Source organism: Psammomys obesus, unplaced genomic scaffold (assembly GCF_907164565.1).
Source record: "Psammomys obesus unplaced genomic scaffold, mPsaObe1.curated_primary_1811, whole genome shotgun sequence".
Taxonomy (NCBI): domain Eukaryota; kingdom Metazoa; phylum Chordata; class Mammalia; order Rodentia; family Muridae; genus Psammomys; species Psammomys obesus.
The window spans coordinates 7173442-7189204 of record NW_026596100.1 but is presented as its reverse complement, the minus strand read 5'-3'; the positions used below and the strand labels follow the sequence as shown (position 1 = coordinate 7189204).

General features: G+C 36.8%; 1 protein-coding gene across 3 annotated transcripts; it reads right to left on the bottom strand.

Annotated features, from left to right (window-relative positions):
* Positions 1-1155: 1155 nt before the first annotated feature.
* Nudt12 (nudix hydrolase 12) lies at positions 1156-14976 on the bottom strand. Of its 3 annotated transcripts, none has more exons than XM_055628388.1 (7): positions 14883-14976; positions 12509-12720; positions 11295-11884; positions 8895-9062; positions 7711-7824; positions 4927-5126; positions 1156-3849 (listed from the first exon to the last, which is right to left on the bottom strand). In XM_055628388.1, the coding sequence occupies exons 2-7, from the start codon at positions 12712-12714 to the stop codon at positions 3739-3741; spliced, it is 1389 nt and encodes a 462-aa protein (XP_055484363.1). In that variant the 5' UTR covers positions 12715-12720; positions 14883-14976; the 3' UTR covers positions 1156-3738. The 3 variants fall into 3 exon arrangements, with proteins under 3 accessions (XP_055484363.1, XP_055484364.1, XP_055484365.1); XM_055628389.1 differs by having other exon boundaries at positions 12509-12716; XM_055628390.1 differs by having other exon boundaries at positions 12509-12661.
* Between the last annotated feature and the right edge of the window lie 787 nt (positions 14977-15763).

Below are 15763 nucleotides of genomic sequence, written 5' to 3'. Positions count from 1 at the left end.
GTCTTTTCTGAAACTGACACTCCAGATAAGGACCACTCATGGAGATGGCCTGGAACACCTGCACAGAGGTAGCCTATGGCAGTTCAGTATCCAAGTGGCCTCCATAGTAATGGGGACAGGGACTGTCTCTGACGTGAACTGATTGACCTGCTCTTTGATCATCACCCCCCCCCCCCCGAGAGGGGAGCAGCCTTACCAGGCCACAGAAGGAGACAATGCAGCCAGTCCTGATGGGACCTGACAGATTAGGATCAGAGGGAAGGGAGGAGGACCTCCTCTATCAGTGGACCGGGAGAGGGGGGTGGGATTGGGAGGGGAGGAGGGACGAAGGTACAGGGGGGATACAAAGTGAATAAACTGTAATTAATAAAAAAATAAATAAAATGCTTAAAAATGAAAAAAAGGGGGGGAAGGTTGCTTTTGGTATTTATTTTCACAGTTCTGAAGAACTGGCCTACTCAAAAGCTTTTGGAGAATAAGGGCAGCTGCCACCACCACTGCTTGCAACCTCTGCCTCCTCAAAGTAGCCCCAGCTCTCAGTGCTTTGTGGCATAAGCTCACACTTCTTCCTTCTGTCTCTCTTTCTGTTTTCTCTTTCCCCACATCTGTGGCTTCAAGTCTGACTAACTTTCACAACAGTGTGAGTTTTTAGTACTCTCTCTGTATGTATATGTCACTGTGAATTGAATCACGTCTCTGTGAGTTTCCCACCTATATCCTCAACAGTTTTCTTATTTCCTATTTTGAGATAAGATCTCACTAAGTCAGTCCAGCGTGATTTCAAAGTCACTTCGTAGTTCAGGCAGGTCTTGAATTTGCAATCCTCCAGCCTTAGGCCTGATTATCAGGAATTACAGGCTTGCCTTGCTAGGGTAGACTATAAGCTTTCAATTCATCACACACTATAAACAAGTGAAAAATTCAAAATGTAAATACTGACTATAGTAGACAAGTAATTAAGGTAGACTATGCTGCATATATAGCTGTAAATCTATACACTTTAATTATTGACAATGAGTGCACGCAAGCCCATGTGTTGGTACATTTTACCCCAAACTACAGAACTTAAGACTCAAATAGACATTTAAAAACATGCTAGGGTTCAAATTTAGTGCCTTGGAGGCGTTACACAAGTATATCACCACTGGACCACACTCTGGCACCAAATCAAAATTTTAATTCTTTCATCAGGCATGTTGGTAACCATGTGTAATTGAAAAACAAAATAGCTTGACACATGAAGACTATGATTCTGAGCCCTTCCTGGGCTACAGTAAGATTGCAGCTCAAAAAAGGAAAGGAAAAATCTTCTGTGCATTGAACCTTTAAAATGATTTGAACATTTGCTTGCGAACATCATTAATAATAAGCAGATGATACTGGCTAAAATTTATATGTGTCATAAAAACTCACCAAAACATTAAAAACACCCACAATACACAATGTATTTTAATGCATTGTTACACTGATTCCCATTGGATAGTTGGGGGCATTTGCTCCTCTAGAACTGGCTAAGATAGCAGCCATATTTACATGTAACCTCACCTTTCAAAGGTCAAAATTTAGGAATGATTATTAAAGACGATAATTTACTCACTAATTTACCCGGGTACGGTAGGAACCTGAAACTGAATTTATACATTTTCAACATTGGTATTTTACTTTGCTATTTAACATTAAAGATGTGGGAATTTACAATGTAATGTAAGAATCCACAAGTTAAAAGCACAGTTAGAACAAAAATAAACTTCAGTTGATCATATTTCATAATAATCAAAGTATATTATTTTAATATAGTTATACAACTCCAAGTTACCACGTATATAAATTTCCTGAATAGTTTTTCGTTTGGTTTCAAGTTCTCATTTTAATAAGCTTTCATTAACTGCTAAGCAATAGTATTTATTAGTAAAATAAATTCTCTAAGAAAGTTATATTATTTAGGTTAAGTAAATTTTAAGTAGTACCAATTAACAACATTTGATAAGTTAAGTCCATTCTTTTTATCATCATTCCTTTTAACCTACTGTCATTCTTTCTCTCTCTCTCTCTCTCTCTCTCTCTCTGTGTGTGTGTGTGTGTGTGTGTGTAGGCCAGAGGCAGAAGTCAGCTGTCTTCTTCAATCACTCTATTTATATGTCTGTGTGTTAGGTAAACGTGCATGCAGGTGTCTGCAGAGGCCAGAACAGGGTATTGGGTATTGGATCTCATGGAGCTGTAGTTACAGGTAGATGTGAGCTCCTGAGGAGGATCTTGGGAACCAAACTCCACAAGGACACAAAGTGTTCTTCAGCACTGAGCCATCTGCAGCTTTTTCTACCTTGTGGTTCAAGGCAAGGTCTCTCATCTCATTGAGCTTACTGATTCACCAGACTGACTGGTCATGAAGCCCCAGGATACTCATGTCTCTGCCTGTTTAGTTCTGAGATTAGATTTGTATGTCACTGAACCCAGTTTCTGAATGGGTGCAGAGGATCTGAACTCAAGGACTCAAGCTTGCACAGCAAGCACTGTTATGACTGAACCATTTTCTAACTCCTTAGACCACAGATACTTTTGGGTAATAGCTTCTGTTTCCTAGTACAGGAAAAATCTAGTTCTTAGCTGCATACTACAGTTTCAATGATTATGTCCAACATCTACTGTGCTTAAGATCTCTTCAAGTTCTAACAGAATAGTAAAGAGGCAAATATGTAAATGTATATAGTTAAAAACAATTGCAAAACTGCCAAGCAAAATAAATGTGTCTGTCTATATTGTAAAACTGAAATACTGCAACTACTTTCTCTAGGATCTTAGCAACTCAACTCTAAGGTATAATAATTAAGGCTTCTTAGGATGTGATAAAATAAGGCCAAAGCCAAGATATTATATTACAGTGTAATGAATACTGACAGCAATTATTATATATTTCTTTCCAAAGCAAATATACCCCTCATCACAAAATAAATTTGTTTTAATTAATTAATTCATTTATTTAAAATATAAATACAATTGAGATTTAGTTTCTGACCTTCAGGAATTCCTTTCTAAAATGTTAAAGTCAGGTGAAAAACTGGAAAATCTTCACTTGTCTTAATAGCAACTTTAAGTATAAGTGAAACAGACAGATGTAGTAGTTTGCTTTGAATTTAACTGTGAGGTCCCAGATACAATGGTGTACATATGTTTTTTTAGTTCTCTACTCATGAGTGTAATATTCTAAGATCAGTAATGGGTAAACTCTTAAAATAAAGTAATTCTTAGCACTAGTCATACTAAACCAGTAGCAACACTAGAACAGTACCACTCCTACAACAATAGGCCAAGAGAATGGCTAGTAGATGACTAAATATATATTGAAGCTCAAAATTCAATAAAGTTATTTTGATGCGTATGTCCAGCAAGGAATCCAGTCCTTTCAAGACATGGATTAAGGTTTATCCAATTTCTGGAGCACATTTATTCCAACATTATTTTTCTTGGTAGAAATACAGTTAGTTTTGTGAGATAAAATCGGGAATCACAACAAAAATGTTCACAGGTTGACTCCAATTTTATGAAAATCTGAGGCATCATTCTAATTTACAACACTATGAATTTTGTAGTTAATAATGGAAAGAACATTTAAAATATTTTTGAAGCCCCCAGATTTTATAATATATGATTCTAAAGATTAATAAATATATCTAATCTTACTTGAGAAATAAGAAGTATTAAACATTAAATCATATTCCAACAGAGGTTAGTATTTTTCAATTAGAGATTGGGGTTCATTCTAACCCAGTGTTTGATTAACTGATGTGCAATGGCTCGGCTTGGTGGTACGAAGAATGCTTGCTGCTTCCCTTTGGTAAGAACATCCACAACCTAAAACATAACCATAATACACACATTAGACGGCCAGCCAACAAAGTATTTTCAGCTGCTTCAGGGATTCACTGTTTCAATTCTTAAATGTTCCTGAAAGGGATATGAAAAGAAGGCTATGAATATATGTCCTGTGTTTAACTTCAAAGTCAGGACAATGTTTGGGTATGGGTTCCTTTTCCTACAATGCTAAAAAAGCAATCTAATTTCTTTTATGAGTACAAAATAAAAATTAATTTCATATGGGCAAAACCATAAATGATTCTACAAGCTTAATACTATATTGTATCCATTTTTTTATACAAAGTATTGGCTAAAAACCAGTTCAATAATGTATCTTTATTACTTAGAGATGCTATTTTTAAAAGTTCTTATGAATACATATGACATATTTATATATTTGGTGACATCTATGTTTTTCTTGTCCTTCAGTATATTTCTTTTTTTGTTTTCTTCCTACTTCCTCTTTTCTTTGATATATATATGTATATATATGTATATATACATATATATGTGTATATACATATATATATATACTTATATACATATATATGGCATTATATATATATGTGTACACACACACATATATAATGGAGTCTCACTGTACAGTCCAGGCTGGACAGAAACTCACTATGTATTTCATACTCAAACTCTTGGTAATCCATATGCTTCAGCATTATTTTTCAAAATACACAAAAACTGCAAGCATTTTAACTGACTTTTTTGAGAGCTTTTTGCTTTAGTGTGAATGTTTCAGATTAATATTTGTTATGTCTGAACTAATATTAATACTCTAAGTTAATCAAAAGGGTTTATCATTCATCAGTAGGTACCATGTGTAAAGTTTGAAATGGCACAAAATTATCATTCTAGGAGAATCTCACAGAATGAGTCAAACAGGACACATCAGCAACGCACATTTTCTATAAGGAATTATCAATTACACTATTATCCATTCATAATGAGAGGCCTACAGCCATTCATTCAACTTGTTGAAAATATGCTTCCTTGCTGCATGCCCAAACCAATACTATCACGGAACAATCAATAGAATAAGGAAATTAAATTGAACTTTACCTGTTCTCTAGTGAACCATCGGGCATCCTCTATTTCATTCTTGTCAACTTTAATTTCTGTAGACACTGCCACAGCTAAACAACCAATCATTAAAGACGAGGGCATTGGCCATGGCTGACAAGAGATATACTGAACATGGCCAACTTTGACTCCACTTTCCTCCTCTACTTCTCTCCGCACAGCATCTTCTATCGTTTCCCCTAATCAGGCAAAATAACAAGTGGCTGGTCAGCATGACTTGGACATTTTGAAATCACGCTGGAAAGAGACCTCCCTCAATGAATGCTAAGTCTAGGCTGGAAGTGAAGAAAATTGTAACATTTGGAAGCATGTTGTCACAAACTGAGTATGAAAGCAAATTTCATTTTTTAAAAGCCCTAATTTGACAGTTCCATAAAAACTCTAATTACAGATTCTGCTACTATCCTATACTATTGACTATAATTAAAGATTTATTATCTGATGCATCACCATTCATATATCATTATTTCATGAGTTTCATGAATACCTGGTTTTCCCATCCATTAAACATTTTTTGTTTTATCTTGAGATAGTGTCTTACGTAGCTCATGCTGGCTTTGAATTTGCTAGGTAGTTGACGCTATCTTTCATCCCGACTCTAGTATGCCTACTTTCCAAGTGCTGAGGCTACAGATAAGCACGCACTACGACATCCAGCTTTCATCGAAACCTTGAAAATCACAACGAATTCTTTTAAAGCATTTTTTAAATGAATAAATGTTCTGAGTTTGCTGGAACTCCAAATAATATTAAAAATTTTAAGTAAAATATATTTGGATGCTTATAACTTTCAAAATTCGTAACAATATTTAATGAATCATATTTTTAATATAGCTTTTATCTTAGACAGATTGCTGAATTCTCTATGCATAAGTTTTTGTATTTAATACAAGAAGTATACAGTAAAAATAAGCCATAGACTAGTGGAAGAGATTTGCCAGTCCATTAAAACAATAAACACCTAAATTCAATTTTAGCAAAGGCTAACAAACTGGAACAAAAATGATAAATTTTGACTATTGAAAACAGCACTGTAGTGAGTATTTTTGTTCTTCTCTTTATATACATTTGCAAGCATTATCTTACAAACATCTACAATGAAAAGAAAAGGAACACTGGATGTTAATACATACTTGACAATGATGTCCCATCAGAATGATTTTCCTTATGAAGAATAATGGAAACACAAACAGAAACAATAAACCACTTCTTACCTCCCTGAAGGACAAGACCCATGCTGGGCCTGGTGACACTTGCCTATAATCCCAGTACTTGCGAGGCCAAGGCAAGGGGATTGTTACACATTGGAGGCTCATCTGGGCTATAGATCAAACACTCTTTCAAATGGCAAACTGAAAATTCCAACATGCTGAAGATACGGAATAATGTACCATTCATGTAGTGTTGGTGGAGGTGTGAGTTAGTAGGAATGCCCTGGAGAGGCACTTGGCAACATTTAGTAATGTGTAATGTGCTAATATATGCAGTGACAATTCTACTGTACATACATACCTTAGGTAATGCTTTCAAATGTATATAAAGAGAGGAACAAAAGTACTACAGTGCTGTTTCAAAATCTTGAAATAAATATCCACAGCTGAACAGATGAATATATACCAAAAATTCATGTGACATATAGTAGTTTCAGAATGGCTTATATTTTAAAAAAATATTATTTTTTTCATATACCATGTTTGATTTCTTTCCTCTCCCTCATTTCTTAAACTGATGTTACTTTACACAGACGGTATCGACTGCCAATTGCTTCTTTGTTAGAAGTGGTACTTGGTGTCCACTTCCCCTCCTCAGTGCAACATGGTAAGTAAGAGCAAAGAGAACTGAAACTACCTGCATTTGAATCCCTTCTCCCTCACAGTGACCTGGGGCAAGTTAAGCAGCTCTTGTGCCACAGTGCTCTCACCTGTGAAAGATCTGTAACAGTACCCACTTTATAAGGCAGTAAAAAGATCACAAGATCTAACACAGGAGAGCTCCCAGCTGGGGGCCAAGTAATATATGATTGTGACTGTAATTACCTAACAGTGCAGACTAACATTGTGCATTGAGATTATTATTAATCCAGATATGTTCATTCATTTGCTTTGGGAGAACTAATAAAATCCTATTACACATGAGCTCTATGTGACATATAGAAATGGCTGAAGAACATTTTCTCTAACAGAACTAACATGGTGCTAAAGTCAGTAATCTATACATATGTATTATAAGGTGGTGTTGATCACTGTAGGAAGAGTCAAGCAGGATGGCTAGGCTTGTGAATGCAGGATATGGAGGCTAATGACCATATTTGGGATAATCACATCGCCCTTAGCAAGGGTGACAGTTATGTCTAGCACAACAGATAGGAGTGAGCCACCTGGATTGCTTGGTTACAAGCAATGTGACAAAGTAAATACTAAATTTTAAATAAGCAAATTACCTTTGTAAATTTTGGAATGGATACAATGCTTAATTTACATGATTAAAGTACTACTTAAATATGTTGGGGTTGGCAGATGTGGTTCAGCAGGTAAAGGTCCTCGCCACCAAGCCTGATGACCTAAGTCTGGGACTCACATTGTTGGAGAGAAAACTGACAAAGCTGGTCCCTGACCTCAACAGTGCTCCCACCATAGAAATGTACACACACACTAAAGAAGAATACAGCAACAGTTTTTAAAAATGTTAAGTGTTTCTGTTTTGCTGGAGAATATACCTCATATGCTGTTTTAAAATTCTAAAAATTATCCAGAAAAGGCTTACCAGGTTCAATAAATCCAGCGAGACAAGTAAACATGCCTGGGGGAAATCTCTTTTGCCTGCCTAAAAGACATTTGGTTCCATCTGGATGGATAACCTGCATGATTACTACTGGATCTGTTCAAAAGAGAAAAACAAAGCACACAAGTATGCAATAATAATATGCAGGTATATATCTTACAGCAACAAGAGTCCTGTTTATAACAACTCCTTCTTTCTGCTCTGAAGTGCGTAATAAATATCTGAGAAATTGCACAGAATACTGTTAGTAAGTGAAAGGAAGATTTTTGCCATCCTCTCTTCCAATCCTAGCAACATTTACTCTGCCCTTAGGGCATACTAGGCACAAGTGTGAATAGATAATCTATGAACATTGAAAAATTCAAAGTTTACTTAAAAAATACACTAATTTTGTTTTCCCCTTTCATCCCAATAACACTTAAATAATGGTTCATCTCTCTAGAAGTCATTAACCTAGAAAAGCCTCCTCACAAGATCACGAATGAGAGCAGGGAAAAATCAGACAGTCATTAAAGGGTCCATTTCCTCCCTGGAGTCCTGAGCTTTAAGCAACTTGTCTTGCAGTTCTCTGAGCTAGGTTATGGGATTTCTGTAGCTCGAGAGGAAACAGGACAGCAGCTAGCAGGAAAGAGGCACAGAGGCAGGAGCAGGGATGAGAAGCAAGCTTCAGACCACAAGGTTGGGGAACATCTCCAACAGGAACTAAAACGCTGGAGACTTTATTACATAAGAGGAGTCAAACTGATCAGCTTTCAAGTGAAGCATCTTAAGGCAGCAAATTCTTGAACTGATAAACTGAAGGTAGGACATGACTTACTGTGAACAATGCAGTCTTTTACTGAATAATTACGACAGGCTTTTAATAAAAATGTAAACCTTTTAGTTCCTCAAAAACTTTCTTTCCAGAATGTCTTCTGACCCAAGATTCCAGGAAGCTGAGATTTCATTAAAAAAAAAAAAAAAAAAAAAAGAGCCTTGGGACTGCAGTGGCAGCTCAGTACGGAGCTTGCTCTTACAAAGGACTAGTTTACAGCCTAGTACCCACACTGCATAGTTCTCAACAAACTGTGAATCCAGTTCCACCCTCTTCTGGTTACATATAGCACCTCCACATACACATTCCTACTTACACACATGCACAAACATTTAAAAAATAAAAACCTTACCAACTCTTGGGTAAGATGTATTGTGGACACCTTGCAGGCTAGGACAGTTCTCTCTTAAACAGACTCTTTTATAGCCACCTTCTTCAATTTTAGTTGCACTGCCACAGGTTGGGCAAAACTTGTATCGACTATGCCATGCAAGAACAGATCTTGCTTGAGCTACAACCCCTTTTAAAAAGAAGTACAAGAAGTTTTATTTCTGTAAAAAGCTGGAGTAATATGTAGGTACAAAGTTTTGAAGCAACAGTAAAGCACATACATTGGTTTAGGAATTGCTGACAGGTCAATGGCTTTAGTATTTATCTTTATCATTATCATTCATTATCTTTATCATTAATTTTTATATTTTTCTTTTTAAATCACTTTATTGTAATAATCTCACAGATAAAAAACATCACACAGCTAGATTATTGTAGCCATTCAAACAAGCTATTTTTCCTTTCAATTTAATGTCTAATATGCCAAGTGAAAATCAAGCTTAATGTTAATTTGAATAGGACAGATGTACTAACATGTATAGTAAAGACTAATAGATCAGGCTTCTGTATTGGTACTTAAATAGTGGATATCACTAATCTAAGCATACAATGACTTTACAAACACAATCATATATGAGATTACAAAATCTTATATTGGGCTGCAGATATAGCTGAGTGTCAGGGTACTCTTTTAATGTTTATGAAGCCTTAGATCCTGTTTGTAGTTCTGAAAAAAAGAAAAGAAAGCAACAACAATCAATTTTTTCTTTACACTTGTGATATTGGACTTGTACTTAAAGGAATATTACTAGGAAACAATAAGGAACTCTCTGTCTTCCTTGGTGTATTAAGCCACTGCTAGTCCACAGCACTGTGGGACATAACCAGTTCTCATCCAGCCCTTGCATACAGCATTTATTTGTAGGTAAATGCATTAAACATGCTCAACAGAATTTATCTTATGATATATACCCTCTGGTTCAAGCCCTTATATTTGTTCTTCCAGAACATTATGACCTCACAGAAATAGTACAATCAAGGTCATAAGACTAGAACTATTTTGGAGGCCCGGTAAACTTAATTTCTTTAAAATATGTGGGGCTGGAGAAATGGCTCAGTGGTTAAGAGCACTGTCTGCTCTTCCAAAGGTCCTGAGTTCAATTCCCAGCAACCACATGATGACTCACAACAATCTACACCTTCCACTGCCCTCTCAGAGCACTAATATGCATAAAATAAATAAATAAAATCTAAAAAATTATATATATATATATATATATATATATATATATATAATATGTGAGGCATGGATTTTTGAAATAACTAAAACAAAAATAAATGCAACAACATGTAAAGTGGGAAAGGTGAATATTTAAGGAACAGCTATCATTAACTGTTTTCTTGTTACCTTAGAATAAGTAGTCCAATTTATATCATAGTATTTACCTTTTATCAGAATCAATATACAAAAATATGTATTTAATATTTGTTATGCATTACACATCATGTAAAGATGTGTATGTACATATGCATACAAACATATATGTATTATTTATTTTATTTGGTATTCTCAGCAACCTTATGAGGGGGGAGACTATGATTACTCTTGGTTTTTAGAAGAGGAAACTAAGGCATAATGAAGTCTGAGGTTATATAGTAAAGTAGTTATCACTGTTTCCTCACTAGTAAAATAAAGAAAAAATAAATAATTAGCTCATCTATTAGATGAATTTATTATAAAATTATGTGTATGGACCTAAATATGACTTTTGTTATCTAAGTCAATTATTTCCTCCCCTTTCTCTGCTATTACTTTAATTTGTTCACCAATGCAGGTTCTACTCCAATCTATGGAGCAAGTAGAGTACCTCACATACTTCCTTACCATCTTCATTACCATCATTCTAATCTGCTGTTTCTGTCCTAAGCCACTGCAGTAACTAATCCATCCCTAATTAGGCTCCTGACCTCCACTCTACCTATATACCTACAATTCATGCTTTATGAAGTAGCTACAATTAACCTTGTTCTTTGAAGCACATACATACACATACAATGTGGGGGTACAGGGACTATTCTTGGAGCAACAACAAATGGGCATTTTTGAATAAAACTCTTGTTTTTTCTTTCTTAAAAAATGATATTAAAAAGCAAAATCAAAATATAAAAAAGCTGAGGTCTTTGGCATCATGTTGAAAGTCCAGTAGGGGCTCAAATGTTATTCACAGAAAAAACAAATGAAAGCATCATTTGGCAGCTTAAAATTTCGGCCAGCCGTAGAACAGTGCTCTGGATAGAAAACTTGAGGGAGTTCTTAGGTCTTCTGTTCACTGTGCTACCCTAACACTGTACAAACAGACAACTCCAAACTGGTTTTAAAACCTGACTATTACCGACACATGCAAACATATTCATTCCTCACCAGCCTCTTTTTCTTTCAACTGCAGAAGAGCTGGCATTGGAGGGTGGAGAAAATAACAATTTTCATGCCTTTGCTTAAACTCTTCAGCAGCAACAGGATCTATACCGAGCGCAAACCATGCAACCAAACCATCCTCCTCTTCGCCTGGGACATCTCCAGCATGGTTATGCAATCCTTTTCTCATTTCAAGCTCCACTCCAAGGAACACCAAAGTGATCTTCTCCGGCTGAGCCAAGTAATCCTTTATATCTGTGTAGTTCAGCTGGCAAAGCCTGACTTCTGGCTGCTGCGAGCTTTCTTTATTTCCACCTAGAGTAACCAAGGGGTTCAAGTCGGAGAAAAGGATATAAACTGTGGCTGGGTGGCTCTCTTTAGCTTGTAGCCAGTCAGAATTAGTTCTTTTGTCACTCTTCCGGTCCAGTAGTGTTCTGTTAAAATAATTTTCACATTCGTCTACTTCATTGGTTAGGAACCAAGGTTTCTTCCCACCTTTTGCATTAGCTAACAAGTTAGCTATATGCTTATAACCCCAAAACACTGCAATATCCAGTGCAGTCTGCCTTGACTTATTGACAAGTGATCTGTCACATCTAGATAGAAGAAAAAAAAAAAAAAAACAAGGAAAAATAAGTAAAACATTTTCTTTTGTATTTATTTTAGTAAAATACATACACAGACTATTTTTTTTCTTTTCTGTCATTTGGTTCATAGTTCACTACTGAAGGTTAAAAGAATCAAGAACTAATTTTAAGAAAAGTTAATGATAGTAGACATTTAAATAAAATGAAAAAGTATCTTCATGTGCCTTAAAGAAACAGTCTATATACTCCATAGTAGCCATAATGAGCCTCACAATTGTATTTAGAAGAATGTCATTAAACTCCTCCTAGATATTCTTTCTAACAAAATATGAAGGGTTAACTTCTCAATTAAGAAATTTACTTTTAAAATGTAGCTCAGAGTTAGAGAGCTTGCCTGATATGAATGAGGGAGGCCTTGAGTTTAACCCCTAACACTGCATCCTCCCCTTGCCAAAAAAAAAAAAAAAAAAGTTGCTTTAGTGATAAATTAGGCTACCTTTCATAGAATAAACTGCGCAATAAGCTATTTACCAGCCCATCAATATAAACATGTCTACAGGAAAATGTGAGTGGACATGATAGCAGAAATTAAAGCACAAACGCTTGTAGGCCATACAGCCCTAAGACGTTTACCCTTTCTCAAGCAGAAACTGGGCAGCTTCGAGATGCCCATTCCTTGCAGCATACATCAAGGCGGTCCAGCCATTTTCAGAGGTTTCATTGAGAAGAGATGGAGAGTGACTGAGTATTGCTGCTACCTTGGCAACATCTCCTTCTGCAGCTGAACTGTGGAGTTCAGAAAGTATTATGCGTTTTGGATTTCTTTTTACAAAAGACATTTCTTCCTTAAAAAAAAGAGAGAGAGAAACCTTTTTTGCAACTGCTTTTTGCATGAACGGATAAACATTATTTATGCGCAGATCTAGGAAAAACAGTAAGTTTCCAAACCAATATACCTGTCAAAAGATCCTCTGTAGTCCACTGCTACTCCCATATAGATTTTGAAACTGCTCTAAGTTGAGAATTTTAATTCAGTTTATGTGCCTAAGAGTAGGTTCTGACAATAACAAAACACCTCTCAGAATGGCGATGAGGAGCTTGGAGAGGTAGGAGAGCAGTAATAATCTAAAAAGGCATGGGCATTTGAGCTATAGAAGAGGGACAGAGCAGGGGCATGGGGGGGGAGGAGTCAAGGCAGATGAAATTATGGGCAGATGCTTAAGCAGATGATAAGCAGTATTCTGATTCTACACTCTGTTACAGGTGTCATCTCTCAAAGAAATTATGGTTCTACAGTTATTCAAGAGCTTTTAAAACTTCACATAAAAACAATTTACTGGTTAACCTTACATAATTAATTTTGCAATCCATATGGTACTGAGTTTTGTGCACAGTGTGAGGTAGACTAGGTCAGGATTTATTTTCATTCATGGATAATTCATGACTCAGCACTATTCCTGAAATTATGTTTGTCTCATTGCACTGCACTGTTACCCTTGACACGCATCTTTGTGCTTACTTTTGCATAAAGGTTTTGTTGGCCACTCTACTGTCCTGAAGTAGTTTTAAAATTATTAACTTTGTCTTCTTTGGCATCTTGTTTTGTTGTAAACAAAGCAAAGCCATGAATAATATGCAGTCCTGAGTTGTGTTAAAAAAAAAAAAGATTAAAAAAATTCCTGTTTCCATTATTAACTTCAAAATATTCTTTTCTTCTTTCTTGGTACTGCAGACCTCGTCTCTTAGATTTTGAAACAGCAACCTGGCTAGCCAAATCCACTCTGCACAAAGATGAGGAAAACAATGGGCCCAAGATTATCTTTCTGACTTGATATCTGCTTTCCTGTTTGTGTCTCCTGTTATTTACAAATAATTTATAACTGCTCAAGGTAGTCCAGGAAACCTAATTAAAATCTGTTCACAAATGAAATTAGGAGTAACCTCTGCATTAGTCAACTTACTTTCATTTGATTTATTTTACTTACTTTCCATATTGAAGTTTTAAAATACTTTAAAATATTGTAGCCAGGTTGTAATACTCAAGGACTTTATTCTGAAGTATTGCTACGTGTCTTAAATCTTTTTCTCTTAAATCATTTTTACAAACTCCTGTTACAGTTTCTTGAGGGAAGTTTACTTTTAATACTTCACTGTCCCCTGTTCAGAGGTCATGGTTTCAGAGTTCATGGTCACTCCATCGTCCTAGGTGACTCCAATATTGGACATTCAAACATGCTGTGTCATACACTGCCACCAATGCAATGTGGACGCATAAAACATTCGATAGACTAGGAGATACAAGCATAAGCCCCTTTCCCTCTAGCTTTCTCAATACAAATTACTTAGTAAAACTGCCTTGACTCCTTCCGGGGACGCTTGGAAGACTTGATATGCAGCAGCATTACCTGCAAATCATTTCTTATTGGCAGGTCCTGTGGAAAGTGAGGGAGGTGGGGGCAGGGTAAAGCGTTGCCCCCTCTCCCCGCCCCCCTGTTTTCCAGGGCTACTCGGAGAGGGCAATAAGAAGAGATTTGAATTTTAAAGGGACTATATTTTGACCAAACCAACACCCATTTTTACTAGTAAGTATCCTGGAGCCCTAGAACTGCCCAGCATGGCTCTAGCAGGCTACAATAGGGCTTCACGGTGGATCTGTTAATTCAACCACCGAACAAACATCAGGTAATACATTCCACTCGCTGGGCTATCGATACCAACTTAACCCATTAAGAGCAACCCACACAAATATGGCCTTGAACAGTTATTTTTCCTCTAGTTTAAGGTTCCTTATTTCAAGGAAAGACACAACCGAAGCAGTTGATTTTACCCCATCGAAAACCTGGCTGCAAATGTTAGTAGCCACCGGCCGGCGTGCAGCGCCAGGTCGGCTTCCAGCGCCTGCGCCCTCTAGCCCGCGCCAGGCTGCGCCACAAGGCGAGAGGGACGCCCTGGGACCGCGGGTCCTTGAAGGTCCCCGGAGCTGACTAACGCCGTTGGGGCTACTAACCCAAGGGTGACGAGAGGAACGGTGACCGCAACGCAAGACTCCGCGGGCAAACTTTGCGGTCAGTTTTCCCAGCGCTGGTGGCCTCCTTCCGTACTTCCGGCAGAGGGCCACTGTCATCGCACTGCTTTATGGGAGATGTAGTTTAAAGGCCATCGAGTTTTTTGTTTTGTTTTGTTTTTTTCTGGCTGGAGGTTGGGACAGGGTGGGCGTGTGGGAAAGGTAGGGGAGGGGACATCGGACTCCAGGTGATAGGAAAAACCACTAATTTCTCTCCAAGATGGAAGTGTGCAGAACAAAGTGCTGGCGATGTGAAAAAAAGGTCTGTGGAAATGATTTTGTTTTCCAGTATTCTCATCCAGCTCCCCAGCTTTCCTTCAGACAATACAATTCAGTGCTATTGAGTTTTCAATGGTGTTATATAAAATGTTGAAATCTGATTACACATTAAATTAGGAGCAACTTCTACATTTGTCAATTTATTTGATTTTATTTGATTCATCTTATTTTTCCACTTTTTTTTATATTGAAGTTTTAAAATATTAAAACAAAACCGTGATCTTTCAGGATGTTATTTTGAAGCGGTGTTAAGGGCCTTCCTACTTGCCTTTCTCCTAAATCACTTTCCACAAACTCTTGTTGCCCAGTTTCTCCAGTGAAGTTTACTTAGCTGCACAAGCCACATATGTGGCCGTAAGCACATCTCCGGTCTTTGGAAAAGCCTCACTTCACATTTTATGAAAAAATGTTACCACAGAGTCTGCCCACCTTATTAAGTAATCCTTATGAAGTTGTGTATCAAGAGGTATCATGAGCGTTCATGATACCTCCCTGATTGCAGGTTTACATAACACAGGAAAAACTGTTAGAATCAGGGTTGACAC